This window comes from Coloeus monedula (genome assembly GCF_965178545.1).
Source record: "Coloeus monedula genome assembly, chromosome: 1".
Taxonomy (NCBI): domain Eukaryota; kingdom Metazoa; phylum Chordata; class Aves; order Passeriformes; family Corvidae; genus Coloeus; species Coloeus monedula.
This window is the reverse complement of record NC_138781.1, coordinates 50984440-51003617: the sequence shown is the minus strand read 5'-3', so window position 1 is coordinate 51003617 and position 19178 is coordinate 50984440. Positions and strand designations below refer to the sequence as shown.

The window sequence follows — 19178 nt, the reverse complement described above, 5'->3', positions numbered from 1 at the left end:
TGGCTCAGCTTCCCGAGTTTGGACAAGACAGCTTGCTGAATGTGTTTATAGGTCATTTGAGCCAGACTATCAACAAATTAGTTGCAAGTGAAATAAGACCTAGGTTTATTTTCAGTATCTGACCAGGTGTATCCTAATCAATCTCCCATCATCTTTTAGACAGCAGGAAGAGATTGAGTTGCTTTTCTGTAAATGATTATTGACTTTATGCTCATATATATGTATATTGAGAAAAAGATATATTACAAGCTGCAACAAGCTCTTATCTATTAGGAGTACTTGCATTTTGACAGAAAGGTCCTGAAGTTGTTCAGAGGATGCATTTGTCTGACAAGAGCATGTTTATCTTCTTTAATTCAGTGTGCCACTGTAAAGTTTAAACTTCCTAATTTTGATGCCTTAGGTTTAAACTTTTATATTTTTCAAATCCTGTACTACTTATTATGTAACTCTGAAACTTAATATAGCCTGTTAGCTACTGTTCTCTCATGCTGGTTAGACATAACAAACCCTCTCTGGGCCTGAACTCAAGGACACCTTGTTGTCCCAGGCCCCAAAATATGTAAACTAAGGCCTCTGACAGGGGGAGCAAACTTGGGGTAATTACATCTTTGCTTGAAAATATAATTGGAGAATTAACTCTGATATGCAAATGGACCAAACTTATAAAAGTGTGAAAAACCCGTGACCCAGTGTCCATCTTGGGTGGAACCCCTCAGAAGTTTTTGACTCCCAAGGTGTACCTTTGAAGGCCATTCAAATAAATACCCACTTTATTCTTTTAATCTTGTGTAGCCTGTTTTCACGTAGCCACTTCAAGACATCATTTGGAGGGGAAGTGACTGGATATTGGCTAGAATCTGCTATCCATAAGAAAAATCCTTCTCAAACATAACGCCTAACACAATTTCTATTGCTATTCATATTCCTGTACCTTCTTAGTGGCTAGTCTAGGAGTCTTTGCTCAGTGAAAAATCCAATAAGAGATTCTAACTGTCCTAGTACATTCATTCCTTACTGACACTTTTGGGTTCTTACATGTACAGGATTTTCTGCCAAAAAATGAGAGGTTTCTGTCAGTGAATGTATAAACTACCTCAATCCTTTCTTGAAAATGAATCTGCAGTAAAATTCCTTCCCAGGCTCTTAATGAAACTGGCTATTCTCTATATAACTTGAAAGGTGACAATTACAATTTTTTTATTGGTGCTTGGGAGTGGGATTCCTTTCTCCTGATTTTTCAATTTTTTTTCTCAATGCAAGAATACTGCTGTGTTTTATAAAGACTGTTTTATTGGACTAAGGATATGAATATTAAAATAATAACCATCTTGCATTACCTGTTGAATTTCATCTCATTTGGCTAGTGATGTGCACAACCTGTGGAGGATGTGTCTGCTTTGCTTACCTTATCTCTGAACTTTTGATTAGAAAGACTTAACACCATATCAGTTGCAAACACATGGGTCCACACGATTCCGTATAATCCAAAATAGCCTGATACTATGCAGTAAAAATTAAGACTGGAAAATAAGGCAGAGTACAGAATTCTGGAGATAAGGATAATCGTAACGAGGAGAGCTATCTTTACTCTGGGTCGCACCAAAACTCATCAGTGTATGTGAGCTCATTTCTGTGAACTCGGTGAAGAAGTATTGAAGCGCTTTTGAGTAGGTGTCAGTTTGGCAAAGTGTTTCCACGTAGGTAAAATATTGAAGTGCAGGCCACAAGTTTTAGAATGACGGAGATTTGCATTAACAGGCAAGAGATTTACATAGAACTGAAAACATACTGCAATGCACTACATTTTATGGGTTTTATCACTGTAAGGCACATCTGTCAGGTGAATTAGTATACTCTGAAACTGCCAGGTGATCTCCCTGGAGAGTCTGTTTTTGTGATAAATACAGCAAAGTTAGCAGTATGGTGTGTTTTGTTTCTGCATCTCTGAAGGACAGCTGTGGTCAGTGGTGTTGCTTGACAGGAACAGCTGGGGCAAAGGCCTGACTGACTCATTTGGGAAACTGGGCTTTCATGCAAGCCAGGTGAAGGCACCAGAGTAGATTCTTACCAATGTTTTTTAAGGTTCTGCATTTTTTACTCCAAGACAGATTTATTTGACTTTGCCCTCAGCAGTAGAAATACATAAGGGAGAAAATTTAAAAGAAAAACAGAAAAACAATTTAAAATGTGGAAGAACCATACATGAAAAATACTACTGACAAAATCTGATGCACTTCTAGGAAGTTTTGTGGTGATGTGTTTCAAGTTTGTCTATAGGGAAAAGAGAATTTTCTGGGGTTTATTTACAGAGGATAATTGACCTATTTAAGTCTTTGTCTATGTGAGATGGACAATATGAGTAGTATGCACCAGCTGAGGTAGTGGATTTTTAGAGTGGTACCTAGTCAACTTCAATTTTAAAATTCTTCACACCTAAGTGATGGAATAGTATTCTTTCAGGAAGACAGTATCAATAATATTGACTGAGTCTTCATAGTTTTCATTCTGAAACCCTATGCCTTACTCAGATAATATCTTTTTCATTTAGGTTCAGTAGAATGTCCCTGTAAGAAAAATTAATGGTTGGTCTATAACAGGAAAGTTTCTGTGCCTCATCTTTGTTTCCTTTCTAAACTACCTTCCAACTTCAACAAATCTTTCTATAAGAGTGTGGAGTGTGTTGTTTCATTATTATGATCTCTCATCTTAAATCTCCTCTGGTAACTACTGACAAATGGTTCACAGTAACATTTCTAGTGACTTGCTGCTCACTAGTTTAAAGCAATATAATGCATACAGACATTGTTGTGGGCTGGATATCACACACTTTTTGCATGACCCTGCATAAAAAGTCTGTTGGAGGTGTTGAGATTTGGCCAATATTGCTGTATTTCTTATCAAAAAATTTAGGTTGTACTTCCTTCTTCCTTGTGCCTTTTCACAAATAAACAGAAGCTTTTGTATTTCTCTTCTACTTCAATTAGTTCTTATGTTGCTGTCTATACAGTAACCAGAATCAGTAAGGTCATATGGTGCTGCTGCTTTAAAATATGTAAGTCTCAATAAGCAGTAATTTTGTTTTACCCAAGAACATAGCTTGGGTAAAAAATGTGGAAATGTTTTCAGTATTAATTTCTAAGTGAGGTAATCACATGAGAATCTGGTGCATCCTCGCTGTTACTTTACTACTATTTACTGAAGCATGGTACAATTTACTAGGCACCGTGATTGTTCTTCAAATAAAGGCTTTGAATCTTTAGGGCATCAGGCTTGTGTCCTTCTAATAAAAGTTAATCCTTATTAGACCCATATGTAACTATAGGGATCAGTTGTTTAAGACTTCTAACATGGTATTTTTGGTATCTTTTCATAAAGGTGATCAGTTTCTTCCCTTCAGCTCACAGTTGTTGGAACAATGCTGTCACATGATGGCTTTTCATGTTCAGTGCCCTCCTTCCCCACTACCACCTCAACAAATACCTTGCATAAAATTTTTACTTTTTGTCAAAGGCCTAAATTTATTCTAGTTCAGTTCCACTGTCTGCCTCTTACCTGTTCTTGTCTTGTCTTTCTTCCCCTCCCTTTCAGAGGATAAAGTATGGACAACTGTGTACCATGATCTGCAAATGCAGACTTCTGTGGGAGGCAACAGCGTGGAGAAGTTATCTGTGCTGCAGCTCAACTACAGTGCAACAATGGATCAGATTTCTGCCATTACCAGTAGTGCTGAATACTGTGAGCAGTTTATCTCCTATTCTTGCAAGATGTCCCGGCTGCTGAATACACCAGGTAGGCTGAGAATGGGATAGCCATTAAATACAGTGTTAAGGAACTTTATCTCAACAATTTAACAGATCTTGCTGTTAGATAAGTCCATTCATTGAAAGTACTTTTTTGTTCTCCTTTGCTAAAGTTGACAAAGAGAATGAAAATGCAGAAGACATTTTCTTAGGAAAATTTGCCTGCTTGCTTACTACTACAGTGATTTTTATTGCACCATGTTTGTGCGTTCTTCTCTCAGATCTGTTGCTCCTTATAGCAGGTGGCATTTGGTAAACACAGTAGCTTTTAAAGTTTAATCAATAGAGGCATTGAAAAATTGCTTTGAACTTTATCCTGTTTTTCTGGTTGTCAGTTTTCACATGCTACAGTCAACAAGGGCACTGGCTGTTGGAATTTTTCCACTAACACTTTGGATACAGTTTCTTAAATGCAGAGTATTTGTGGGTAATCAGATGCCTTATACATTGTAGAGAATGACATGGTCAGTAACGCAATTGTGTGAGAAATTATATGCTATTACCTACAAGCAGATCCATTTTAAGATCCTTCTTTTGCTGTGTAGTTTTACTGGAAGAGAAGAGACCCTTTCTGTATGTGCCTCCTCAACAATTACCTGTAAACGACAAAGACAAAAGAATTAGTTGTTCCTGAATTAGCACACAAAGAAGGAATTTTGTTTTAAAAGCTCTATTAACATCCAACAAGCACTTTATATGTGCTCTAATTGTGTATGATAGATTTTGATATTAAATAAATCTTAATGGTACTTAAGGAAGACTGGTTTATATATGGAAACATATTTTCATGATTGTGAACTGAGTTCATTGTGATAAGAGCAACTCAAATGCATTTCAAATTAGTTTAATGGCTGCATGCTTACAGTATTATACTTTAGGTTTCTTTTCCTCATAAAATTTTTTTGTATGTTTTCTTATGGTGCTATAGATAAGGATTCATTTGGAACGCATGTGCATCTTATTCCTATTTCCATAAGCATTCCATTAGTTAATAGACACTGCAATGCTTGTTACTCCTCTCCATCCTCCCTGCTGTTTTTTAACTAATTCTAATGCATGGTTTGTCTCTGTTGCTGTTTTTTTGCTTAATTTAGAGTAGCACAGTGACTCTGCAATGTGGAAAATGATTTGTTCCTTCCTGGGCCTTAATTTATAGGATCCCGTATCATGTTCATAACTAGAAGTGTTCTGATTGGATTCTGCTGATGGATACAAGCTCCTTGCTTGCATATGCTTCAGAAAAGTTGTATATGAATGTAGCTTTGGCAGGTGTTTAGAAGGCAAATTTATTTGGTAATAGAGCTGGAGATACTGTGCTTAAAAAGTTCACAGTTTGCAAAGAATACCATGTTAGATTCTTCTTCTTGATATGTACAAGACTATTATTTCAGGACCTATTTGTTAGTGTATGTTTATATTATAATAAAATAAATATATACTGTAATTGCAGGTGTTTGCCCTAGCTCCTAGATTTAAAGGACAATTAAGCAGCACACAAAATACTAACTTGCTGATTGTTTTTTCTAAGAAACAAGCAGTTCCAGATATTTGCATGAATGTTCTTAGAAAATTTTGAGCATACTTTGCAAGTATCTCCTTCTTCATGTTTTCACCTTTTACATAGAAAAATAATTTCTCTTAGAAATTTTTGTAAGCCCTTTTTTTGGTCTGGAAAGTGAGTTGCCATAGATGTTCTATAATGTTGGGGTGGTTTTCCTTTTAAGTGAGAGAAAGAAGCAACAATGGTTATTTTAACCTAGACAGTAACAAAAAATCACTCTGCAGTGTTTGCACAACACCTGTAAGGGTTTGTACACATAGAACCACAGTGATTTGTGTGTTAGTGGGAAAGAGGCCGATCCATTTTCTTTCTGTGTGTTCTTGGCTTCAGTGTATGGTTTCTAAACTAAGGAACTAATTTTTCATACCTTTCTCTGTTTTGGAGGATTGCCATATTTGCTGAATATATTATGCCACCCTATTCATCTCACAGCACAGCTCAAAGCACTCTTGTGGCATCTTCTACCACTTTGTGTATAAATCATTACAGAATAGTTCCCACACAAAGAAATGAAAAAAAAAAAAAAAAAAAAAGAGGTTTTGTATTCCTCAGGAAGTGAGCACCTGGTGGTATTGCAGCCAGTAGTAAAACCTCCATTAGCTTCACAGGATCAGGACAGCATTTGTGGCCTTGACCTTAGGTACTTTTCTAGGCTGGGACTTTTTCTCATACCCCTTTCAGATGTTTAAATAACCACTTTGGATAGAAAGGTCCTATTGTTTTAAAGTGCATCAAAGAGAACTGAGAACACACAGAAGATAGTTAAGCAATTCAACTTTTTTGCTTTTTTTGTCTCTTGGGAATCCTGTCGCTTTACAACATTGTTCCTTCTCAGGAAGAAATCACTCAGTTAACATATTTTAAAAAATCAGGACTCAGGTTGTTTATTGATCTATTAATGACATGTAGTTAACTAGCGAATAGTGGAATATAGCTTTTGCTGCTTTTAGTTGTGAGTTTCCTGACAAGGCAGAGATATATACAATTCCACTGATTCTGCTGCTAATAGCTTAAATAATGCTTTTGGTATGAAACAGAAACTACATCAAAATTCTGTGTTTGAGGAAAGCCTTCACATTAACAAACCTGTTTTGTTGTGGGGTTTTTTTTTTGGCTGCAGACATAGCACTCAAAGAATTCTCATTGTCATGTGATTTCAGAGGGATATATGAAACTTTGTACAAACTAAGCATTCTCATTCTTCTGAGTTTTAGACTTTAAGTGTTTATTGCTTCATATTCATGTCTTTTTTTTTTTAATAATGGGCTTTCATCCAAGCAAAATAACGTGTACATCCCAGCAAACAGTTTAAAATCATTGCTGACAATAGGGATTGGGAGTGATTTTACAGATAATAATGCCCCTGACTTCTACTTAGTCTGAGGGAAGATAGCAATAAGAAGTTTCATTTAAATTAAGTCATAAGTGACTTCTGAAAACATACTTGAAAAATAAAAAGCTCAAAAGGCTATAGGACAATTCACATTTGAAGATACTGCAGAAGGTCATCTGGTTCAATTTCCTGCTCAAACCTGAATGAACAGTCCTTGTGTAGTAATCAGCAAAGACTATCTGGAAATGCAATTTTCTGTCTTTACTGTTTTGGCTTTGGGGGTTTTTTTTAGTTTGTTTTGAACTTGCAGCCCAATATGTTATAAACTATGTTTAAACCTAGGTGTCTGTTTCAAAGGCTTAACTAAAGATTATTTGAAAAACAAAATTAGTCAATAGTTTGGTGACTTTCTTAGGAAAGTGCAAAACCAGACACCTTTGCTGAAAATACACCATGTTATCACAAGAAACAGTAAAACTATGGGTACACTGTAAATCTCTGAGGAAACTGTTTTCAAGCAGGGATCTTGCAGTGGTTGCAGTTGTCTCACAGCCTTTATGGTCCTGACTTTGATACAGATTTGCTCAGATTGTAGATTTTTTTTTAAATCAGTGTGAGATTGATGTTTCTTATTGTCTATTTAGATATGGGGTTTTTTATGATAGTAATTACTTTTTGAATATGCAGTTATCATCATGATAGAGGCTTATTCTTGGCAATTCAAGTGACTATGGCAGTTAATGAATGAAATAGTAAACCCATATTATTATTATGGGTTTTATTATTATTATTATTATTATTATTATTGATCATAATTGCAGCATAATAACAATGTACATATATATGTAAATTTGAAAAAAAAGCCAACAGATTTTTGGATTTGTTTTTCTCTTTTACAATTACATTTCTCATATCCTCTTTTCTGCTTGTTTCCTTGGAAACTTCCATTTTGAGAGGATAATAATATGTTTAGTACTGAGGACATGCAGAAAGTTGTCTGTTTTCTGGGTTCTCAGTGCCCATATGCTTTCCAGTTGATATGGGAGATGATAGGACACTTGCCTTTTTTGCAAACAGGAACTTTGAGACAGAAGAAAGTTTTTTTGTGCCTGCTGGTTAACAAGCAGGAAAGAGGCAATGCAATGTACAGTATCAATTTTCCTTATAGGAAGAAGCTTCCCTTTGCTGTAAGAAACAATATTATCACAGAGAACAGTGATACAATATACTCATAGAATGCAAAATGTTAGTTAATAAAATTGTACATCTTCATCCACTCTTTTCATGAGATTTCCTAATAATACCCACTCATGACTTTCTTGGTATGAAATTTTCCATGGGCCACTGATCTTTGCCTAGAAAATGGGAGGGAACAGCATGCTGGTTCTGCCATTCTTCCTTTTACCATGGGAAGGGAGAAGGGCTGCTGCATTCACAGTACCTGTGTCTGTCATTTCCCAGAGCTATAGGAACTGCAACAAATAATCAGAGAGTGGGAGCTAAAAGCATAGATACAGACAACAGAGCAAGATCTGTTGGTGTTGTGTTCCAATTTTTATTCCTATTCACTGTGCCTGGAGGCAGCGTATGAAAAACATATAGCAGAGTTACTGCAATACATGAATTACTGTTTCAGACCTGTTTGTCTCGGGAGGAAATGAGACAACAGCTTCATGAATTAAGGAGCTAAACAGGTGAAATAGAAAACTTAATTTGATGTTTGGTTGTTTCAGTTGCAATAAAGCAATCATAACACCAGTAGCAAGTAAGATTTATGCATACACCGAGATAAAAACAAAGTTTAAAATTGCAATAGGCTATTTTTCCTCAGTAGCCGTCCAAATCAGAACCTAATGAACTTATGAACTTTCCCATCGCTACCCATTAACTGATCTAGAGTGCTAGTTGCAGATATAATTCCTGCTTAACAAGAGTTTTTGAAAAGGAGTCTGAAGGTGGAATGGGATTTCTGCAGTACTACAGTGATGAATGGAAGTCTCTCCAAAACTTGTTCAGGCTTCATTATTCTATTTTCAATGTTCTTCCGGAAAACATGCCCCTCCTCAGCTGTCATGTATCTTGCCCAGCCTTAATAATATTGACTGACTGCTTCTTCTTAATGTTCTAAAAGAGCTGATTTCAACTTCTAGTGAGTTTTAAAGCACAAGGATAGCAAAAATAATAACCTTACTCCCCTCTGATCTACATGCTCGTGTCCTAGAAGTGGAAACCATTAGCTTTTGGGGATTCCTTTGGTCATCGTTATGTTGCCAAATAATGGAAGCAGAAAATAATTTGTCCGTTAATGTTTCTCATGAAATACACATCAGTCTCTTAGGTAAATGCTAGACAGATAAATGGTTATCTTGAGCTCATTTTTTCCAGCCAGTTGTTAATATTCCTTTCTCTCGTCTTTGTTTTGCTCTGCACCTTTGCTTGTCTCTTTCCAATTTCTTCAAGTTTTTTTGATACTGTAACCACCGAGTCTCCTAATTTCACTTAATCTTCATCATTCTTTTAGCTGGTGAACTATTTCTGCTAATTTTCCAAGTTTTCATTGCTGTTGTGTAGGAATTAGTCTTAATCCAGTATGACTAAAGTGGAAAAGGGTACATGTTGTTTTGGTGTTTTTTAGAAATAGTAGTAGCTGATAAGAGCTTTGTTAATAAAAGAAATCCTCTATGGAAATTGTAACTGCAGTGCAGTGAGCTCTATTTCTTTTGCTATGCCTTTTTAAGGAAAAGTGATGCATATGAGTTTTAACTTTGCAGTTCTAGCAGAATGTTCTAAACCAATTGTTTCTCATATCATTTCTCTATGTGAATGTGAGCTACCTATTACAGGAAAAGATTCACTATTTTTATTTCTTAAAATAAAGTTAGAGCAAGGCAATAATTTCCCCATTTATTGTATCATGTTTTATAAAAGCTGTTTAAAACCATTCATGGTTAATGTTTTCACAGAAATAATCACTGCCATTGCTTCTTCACAAACCCAGGTCGTTCTGGGGAAAAGTTATCTTTCCTGGTGAATGACCAAAACAGATTAGTTTATTAATTTCTCGGACAAAATGAATCTGGGTGGTGTATCATTGCGTGTCTTGTCATTACTTTCTCCTAACCCATATCCTAAATGCATTTGCATTACCCTGAGTATATTTTTCCTAAGCAAATATGCAGTAAAAATATCCAGTGTTTCTTTCTTCACTACCATTCCTGAGATGAATGTGTCAGAAAGAACTGTATGAATAATCCAGCTATAATTTAACACAGTTAAAATGGCATTTTCCAGTGCATAAAACAGAGCTCCATTCCCTATTGTGTTATGATCTTCTCTTGGTCTTTTCTTCATTAATTGCCCTGTGTTTTGCCTCATAAGTTGACCAGGGTTCAACTATTATTGAAACATTGCCTGCCTTGTTTTCATGGATGAGGTAGTACTGTTTGATTTCTTGAGGCTGGGACTTTTACCCTTTATCTGGAGGTTAGAGTTAGGTTTTCCTACATTCTAACCTGACAGCCTGGGGCATTGAGCTGTAATTTGTGTATTTGGAAAGTTTTCTATTTCTCAGGACCCTCTTTAAACAGTCATCAGTTAATGCTGGAACTGCTTTGTAAGAATTGTTTTTTGTTGTTAGTAATGTTGCCAGATCCCACCCCTGATACTGTACAGGCTTTTCCTAGTGAGTTCAAATAAACCTCTGGAACACAGAAGAATGCTTATGAACAGAATATGCAGCATGGATATGGTGTGATTATTAATATATGTGTGACTATTTGAGGTATGAACTGCCCCAGATACATCTTATTCCAGGAGTATGTTGGAGTATTTTTTTTACTGTACTTTTTTGTGTATTCATGTTTGATGTTATTTATCAAATCAGACTATTAAAATGTTTTTCAGGATTGTCTCTGAAATAGAGTGCCTGAAATATTTTCCCCTTTTCACCTTGTGAATGCATTTTCTCTACTTTCCCATGTTTTCTTTGTAATGTAACCCATTCTTTCCATGCATCCCCTCCAATGATTTCAGACTCCGTCTGAATATATTTTTGAATGATAAAAAAAATTTAATATTGCCTGGGTGTTTATGAGGACAGAGTTAGGGTTTACTAAAGGTTAAGGGGAGTATGCAAAAAGTACAACCTATTACAAAATCAGGTCCCCGTAGCATCATTGTCATTATAATTTGAGGGAGGAGAGTGCATTAACTCGAACTTTTGTGTCCGTATGTGCCTGTGGCACATGCCATAGGTACCTGCAGATTTCTTTGTGGAGGTCTGAATCCATATAGGTGTTAATATAGAAGGAGATGACCTCCAGGTAGCGATCACTTCTTTTTAGAAGGAATAATTTCAACAATATCCTTTCCCGATACATCTTTTGAAATATTTTGTTATGTGAGATTACTCAATGTGAGAATACAAAAAAGCTTAATTATCCTCTGGTTTTCCATAAGATGGACATTTTACTGAAACGACATATGAACAGTAAATTCTGTTTTCAAGAAATTTGTGTTGCCAGCAAAAATGATTCATGATCACTTCCTAAGATTCTTAGGATAAGGAATGGTAAAAATACTTCGTTTGATTTATAGGATTTATTGATTTACAAAAAAATCAATAACCATGTTTTCTGGAAAAGTGCATCTACAGATTTTCCAAAAAAGATGAAAAGATGCTTACCATTTCTACTGTTGGAAATTAAACTTTGAATCTGGGCATTTGTTGTCCAGTGCAAGGATAAAGATGAAGCTGCTAACAAGATGCAAAAGACTGAAATGTAGTTCAGCTTTTCAGAAGCAGCAGCTAAAGATTTGGAAGCAGTTATCAATTTAGCTGCTGAACTATAATCAGTTTCAGAAAGCAGCAGCAAGTTAGTGCATTCTGCTGTCTCAGTTACCACAGAAAGGACCTACTTAACTCATTTCCATTGGAAGTGTACCCAATACTGCTTTGCAGAAATTGCTGGAATGTTTTGGTAGTCAACATGGACCCCATAAAGCAAATATATGCGCCACAACTAAGAGTGGGGTTTCACCTGCAGCCTTTTAAGATCCTGTGCATTGACATGACAGCAACAATGATGTTTTGTTTAAACTACAGATGTGCAATTATATACATGTTGCTTACAGGATAGATCTTACCAATTCATAAATTCAAGATGTATTTAAGATCTGTCAGGCTGTTTTTAAAATGATGTAGCACTTGTGTAGATTCATGGCTATAATGCGTTTATTGTATCAAGATTAAATTGCATTCACAAAAATATTTGTATTTTGGAACATTATGTATCATTTAACAGAATCTTTTCTCCCATCACCTTAAGAATTAGTAATCTGCTTTCTGCTAGCATTGGCCCATCTCAAAACTGCTTTTAACATTTTTTCTCTTTTCACTACCCATTCCTCTTTGATATTTTCTTCTGTCTCTACCTCTGATATTTGTAACATGATCTGATTTCATATATTCTTTTGTAAAATCTTAATAATATTTACAGTAATGCTACTGTCGAATGACACAGGAGTAAGATATCAAGGCTTCTTTTCTTTTTAATCATCTCTTCCCTATGGCATGGAGTGTGTTTTTATCATTTTGGGGCTTTTTACAAAGCACTGTGTCAAGTAGCAAGAATGTTTGGAAGAGATACTGAACCAATTTCATTTCTGGAAAACCTGAAATTGCAAACAGGACAAAAAAAAATTGTCAGACATAAAATTCATCTGTAATGATGCTCTGTGTCCCGATGCCAATTTTTTCACCCACAGATGTAAAAAAAACAAAATCTCCAAATGTTAGGGATTTTTGGTTTGTTTGGATTTTGTTTTGTTTGTTTAAAATTTTTTGAGCAAAGTGTCTTGGAATGTAGCAGTACTGAGGAATTGAGAGGATTGCTGGCCACAACTTAGTGCTCAATGCAGATCAACATTTACCATACTAAGCAGCAAGCAAACTACTCTCACTGAGCCAAAACATCTTGACCCTTGCTCTGGTTAATACTGGACCTTGATTTGTGGCCTGATGGCAAACTATTGTTCACAATCAAGTTCTAGTACAAGAAATCTGTAACACCAGGAAGATTTTGTGAATGCAGAAATAGTAAAAAAAGGATAATGAGTGGTAACTGAATCTGCCAAATGCCATATTATCATTTTCTTCTGATAAAATTCAGGTTTTACCCACAGAACCTCTTCCTAACATACACTTGGCTCATTTTCAAGGTGGAGCAACTGAATATACCCCTATATTTCAATGAAAAGTACATAGGTAGTTGAGCCAGGTTTGCATGCAGCATCCCAATGTCAATGTCTACTTTTCTTTGGACTCACATGCACGTTTTGCATTGTACAGTAGGATCTGGACAAAAGAAAGGTAATCCAGTTGCCCATTATGTCAAATCACTTGGCATCTTCTGTGGGCTGTGTTTTGTATCCTGTATGGATTCCAGTAAGCACAAGAAAAATAATCAGCAGTTCCAATGTTTATAGTATTACTGTTGACAAGATTTAACTTTATTCAAGGTAGTGCGACTATATGAACAAATGCTCAGAGAAAGAGAAAAAATTTTGATTGTTTTTTTGAAAATCATGCTATCTTCAGTAATCCTTTCATTAATACCTATTCATCAAGAATCCACTGTCTATATTTTAAGAACAAACACACAAAAAAATTCCTCTCATTTCAGTGTATTAAAGGATCATTTTTCTCTGTCTCTCAAACTTTGTAATCCTTGTTAGGAGTTATGATTGAGGGATGATAATAGAGTAGCTTCTCATCTTTGTCAATGGCTGAAAAATAGAAATGTTTTCTTGCTGAAAAAATCATGAATCAATAAGTTGAGCAGGATTAAAACAAATTTTAAAATTATTTCTCTCCTACTTCAGGATATTGGTTGAGATTTCTCTCAGATTAATTACACTGCAACACTTATGAAGCAACATGCACCTTCCTGAAATCCTATCTCCTGTATTAAGACTGATTATTAACAACATTTCAATAGAGTAGGGTGGTGAGCATCTTCTTACTGCTATTTTGTTCTCAGTGCCTCTGTATTTCATAAGTTAGTGGCATCTTCAAGTTCTCATTTGTCATGTTTATAAGTCTCCCTGCTCTCTTGTTAAATTTAAAAAGTGTTTTGATTCACAAAATAATTTGATTTCAAATAAAAGGAATTCTCAAATATCAGGCATATGGCACTAGGTTTGAACTCAGGGAGAGTAACACTGAGGGCAGGGAACATTTGAATTGCTTCTCAGAGCCTTGTTCTCCAAATACAGCCTGGATATGCCTTGAGTAACCTGAATACCCCTTTTCCTGTCTGTCTGGATATCCTTCCAAGACAAATGGATGGGCATTGGTAGAGAGGGAGGCATAACAGTTATTATAGATTCTCCGATAGGAATTAGAGAAGGACCAAAGTGGCAAAGCACTCCAGAAAGTACCCTTCCTTTGCAGTCAGGGCTCCTGGGACTTGCATGCCCTGCAATGAGTACTGGGGGAGGACAGTAGGAGCTCTTCCCTCTATTCAGCACTGCTGAAGGGTAGAACAAACCCTCTCTAAAGCCACAGAAGATTTCTTTGCATTTTTGCAACAGGTTTGGCAAATAGAAAATGGCAGACATGAGTGCATTCTCTCTCTCATATGCACGTGGCTTAACATGATTCTTGGAGGAAGAATATATTTCACTTTGCAGAAGTTTTTATTAAATCCCTTGCAATCCGGCAAACTAAAGGAATAGCATGTTGCAAGTCACAGAACATCTTGAGACTGTATTCCTGACAGTCCTATCCAAGACAGCAAATAATAGCTTGCTTAGATCTGTATCAAAGAGCAAAATCTGTAATTAATAAGTTTCATGAATACAGTTGAAGGGGAGTTACAGCAAGCAACTTTTTCTGTCTTCTCTATCTCTCTGGCTTTAAAATAATCCACTTTAGGGGATTATTCATTATTTAAAGAGAAAAGTAAGAAATGGTAATGACTGGGATTACTGTAATTCTAGAAAAAGTAGGGCTCTGTTCTGTTGTGTGTTTTTTTATACAAAAATAGTGTGACAAAATTATGAAAATAATATATCAAACTTGGTATTGCCAACGATTGCCAGAGGGGATACCTAAGCCTGCACATGTCTGTGCATAGGGCTACAGTAATATACAATAATTGGCCAGAGTCTATGATTAATATTTTCATAATAAATTTGGAATCTTCCAATATTCCTCCTATATTGATGAAGAAACTTGTAATATCTGTAATTTTCTATAGTAAAAAACATAACCTACAACAAAAAGGTGTCACATTTAAATGCAGATTACAGTCCTGGGATTATCAACACGACAAAGTACTGTTTATTTCTGATGATTGAGTTTTACTGAAATATAGATATTTACACAAATAGATCATTTTAACATTGAAGGGAAATGATTTTTCTGTTGGCATATTGTGTGGTGTTCTTTCTATAAACTTAAACTAATAAATTTATTTCATGTTTTATCCCTCATAGCTTGGTACTCTATTTTACTCATACACTTTACTATTATTAGGACTTTCAAAGAATTTAGAATGCTATTTCTTTTATATGTCTATTTTTGTAGTAAAACTTGTTCAAATATTTCTAAGAGTTATGACTTCTTCAAAAAAGGCATTTCAGAAGGTCAGGAAGATTCAAAATATTCACAATAAACAGTCTAAATTTTCAACTCTAGTTGAGCATTTTAATAGGAACTTTGTAAATAAAAAACTAAAAACTATAGCTTCTGCAAAGTAAAAATTGTATAGCTTCAATACTAAGGAAAACAATTGCTTTAATTAATTTTTACCTGTTTATGTTTCCTGCTTTTTTTCTTTCATTCTCTTTCGCATCCTTTCTTTCATGCTTTGGATTCCTTTTTTCTTCCTCTCATTCCTGCTTTATAACTGAATAATTCTTATTAGTAAGTGTAGAAGGCTTATTGCTTCCACTGATCATTTTTTCAACCTATGAAAAATTGGTTTGAGTTGCTGCTTCTTTCTATCTGTTTATGTTACTCTCTTTCAAATAGTTTTCAGACTCTTCTATAGAAGATGGGCAAGGGTTTATAGGATATTGGGGCCAGTGAAAGAGGATCACAGTTTAGCAGGTGGAGATATAGAAATTATATATCGGTGGTACTGTAGAGAGATTGTGGAATTTAAAAGCTGCTTGGAAAGAAGGAAACAGTGCAATTTTTAGGAGATGATAGAGAATCCAAGCCACTGTGTATAAAGTAGATGAAAGGTTTATGGAAGCCAATGAAAATATACTGAGGGGATCACTGTTGACCCTTATTTCTTTGTTCTCAAATTGGAGCTATTTTAATTGAAACTATTGTGCTAATATTAGCTTGTCTTGGGGAAATTAAAATATGAGTGCCGTGGAAGGACTGTAGAAAGTGTGGAGGTGGTGCAGAATAATAAAAATGTGGAATATTAAAAATGGTTGAATAGCTTTATGCAGTTGGAAAAATTTGACAGTACTGCAAAGTTCTAAGTTGAATAAAGTCACATCTAGTGTAACTTCCTCGAGGTCAGAAGAATAATGAAAATTCAATTTGCCACACAAGCTGTTTTCAGGTTCTGAATGACTTTAATGAGATTTCCTGTGTTTTAAAAATGAAGCCTTTCGAAAATATAGAGCAAGTTGTAGGTCAAAAAATAACAAAATGGCTTTGAGTGTCTGGACATGTCCTGGACTGTTAGGCAAAATATAGCTGCTTTTGCTTTCATTCAAAAGCATTTTTGAACTATGTGCTTTCCAGTTTCACCAAAACGTCACAGGATTTCTATGGTACATTAAATACACATTGGCTTTGATGAACATAGAACTTGTAGAAATATGTCCTAATCTAAAGTGGCTTTGAAATTGAACTAGCCCCTTAAATAGTTATCAACTCTTGAATTCTGGTTTTGGGATGCACTAAAAAATCTCTTCATAAACTCTGGAGGTCAGTACACTTTTCACTCTCTGATGAAATTATCTAAATAAAAGTTAAAAAGGAAGCACAGTCCAAGAAGTTACTTTCCAAGAGTCTCCTCACAGGTTTCAACCAAGTACATTTGATCAAGTATTAACTCTAATTTAAATACGTGTTCCAAATTAATTCAAAACCTGTGAATGAAGAGAATAAAGCAGCTGGAAGGTTAGCAATACAATTGGTTTTATTAATTGAAAACTATCAGGTATAGAAAATTTTGAAAATATTGCAATTCAGAGTTCTACAATCAGGTCTGACTGCTTTGGATCCTGTGCAAAACAGTAGTGCTTGAAAAGTATTTTTACTGTGTGCCTGCTCAGCTATCAAGATGAATTGAAAGTCTCAGGCTACTTTGTCCTGGTCACATGCTGAATGTAATGTAATCACCCGGCACCTATCAAATGGCCAGCGGTCTCCTACAACAGCTGATACAGGGTTGTGTGAGCAATTTATTTTTGCTTGGCTGAATGCTGGGGAGAATAAGAAAAAAAGAACAAATATTTTTTTAAAATCTAGTTTTAAAAGATCAGCTTCTTCAGGTCAACTTATTATATGTTTCCCATTTTACAACTAAGCAATATAGATTAATAACTGTATCATTTTTTTGAAAATATAAAACAATAATTCAGTTTTTATGGGTACTTTTTGTCCTTCAGTTGTTTTTGGTCTTAACATTGTGCTGAGTTTGACAATGAACAGTTTCTTTAGCTAAAAGCCATGTTTTGAGAAAAGAAAGACATTTTGACACCAAAATTGTCAGACTTGTGCTGAGTTAGTGCATTTGCAAAGTTTCTACTTGATTTTTATTTATTTGTAAGATGGACAACATTTATCAGAATTATTAAAGAATCTAGCAATTTTTATTGTCATTTATTTTTATCAAGCTAATTGCCAGGTGAAATTACTACAGTTATATTTTATTGTATGATTTATACAGGATATTTTTGTCAATAAGACATACAGAATTGTACCACATTTCAGAGGAAAATTATTTCCAGTATTGTACAAGCACAACCATCCTCATCCTGCAGTCATCCAGAAATATCACTGTCATTTGATAACATTCTGGCTTTTTACACTAAGTAAAAAAGTATAGAGCTTGTTTATTTGCCAATTAATTGTCTTTTCATCAAGTTTAATGGGAACTTGATTGACTTTTAAGGGCCAGGGACTAAATTTTGCTTGCAACTTATTTTTCAAATTTGGAAATTGAAGTGATTTCATATCCTAATATATGTAATAGGGATGAGAGGAAATCTGTTATTTTGCTTGCTCTGGTATTTGGTGAGTTTAGAAGAATATTTCTATAAACAAGAGGTAATATATTTCAATCTGGTCAGTACAATATTAAATGTATGGTATTCAAAACGATTCTTTCACATTACAGATATTTCACTATTTGTGTTATAGTGTTTTACCTTCCAATTTATTTTATAGTATATTTCTAGTTTATTGTTTGAATTTGCTGCTGGCCCAGAGCCACAGGTCATCATACTTTGCCTGGAAAATGTTTTTTAAACAGTATTAAACATGGAGATTTACATCAGGAATGACTCTACATATAGCTAATTCCTCCATTCTGTCAGCTGTAAATAAGAACTCATATCAGGAAGGTTGCAATTTATGTTAATGATAGTGTGAAAAGCATTGGTATGATGGTCTTTACATGGGTTCATGCAAATGGTTGATTGCTACTGAAGTGTGCATTAACATAAAACACATCTTCAGGTAATTTATGGGAAAATTACAAGATATGAGATACTAAGTGAAGCAATGATCAGTGAGCAATATCACTGCCTCAGATCAGTACACGTTGGCAGAATGGTGTTCATCATTTCTTTGGAAGAGAAAAAGGCATGCTGTACAAAAAGAAAAATCGTGATATACATGACAGTGCTTAGAGATATAATTATGCTTTCAATAAGCACTGCAAATTTGGGGAATTATGTTTTTATGGTGGATTCAAAAAAATATCAGTTAAGGGATTGAAACCAAGAATAAAAAATATGATGGGGAAATGTAAATATTCATAAAATCATAGTATCACAAAAGGGTTGGAAGGGACCTCTAGAGGTCACCTGGTCCTAACCACCTGCTCAGGTAAGGAACTAGTTGCCCGAGGCAATTTCTAGGTGGCTTTTTGGAAGTCTCCAACATGGGAGACTCCCCAGCCTCCCTGGGCAACCTGTGCCAGTGCTCAGTCATGCACACAATGAAAGAGAATTTCATTCAACAGATGTTGAGGGCGAATGTCCTGTTTCAGTGTGTCCCCATTGCCTCTGGTCCTGTGCCACTACTGGAAACTACTGTGGCGCTACTGGAAAGAGCCTGGGTCTCTCTTCTTTGTGCCCTCCCTTCAGGGACTTACATATGTTGAAATGTATTCCTTAAATGACCAAGGGCATATCCCATAGCATAAAGCATCATGCCTAAAGACTCTGGGGTAGAGGAAGAAAATGTGGGGTGTGCCATCCAAGTTAACAGTTGCTTGGA

At 35.3% G+C, this 19178-nt stretch overlaps 1 protein-coding gene across 1 annotated transcript in view; it reads left to right on the top strand.

Moving 5' to 3' along the window:
- CNTNAP2 (contactin associated protein 2) overlaps positions 1-19178 on the top strand; it is a gene marked incomplete at its 5' end in the record, with an annotated part of 1036243 nt that overhangs the window by 725397 nt on the left and 291668 nt on the right. The window contains one exon of the mRNA XM_082287522.1: positions 3592-3792. Within this exon, the coding sequence (XP_082143648.1) occupies positions 3592-3792 (201 nt within the window). The remainder of the gene's footprint in view (positions 1-3591; positions 3793-19178) is intronic.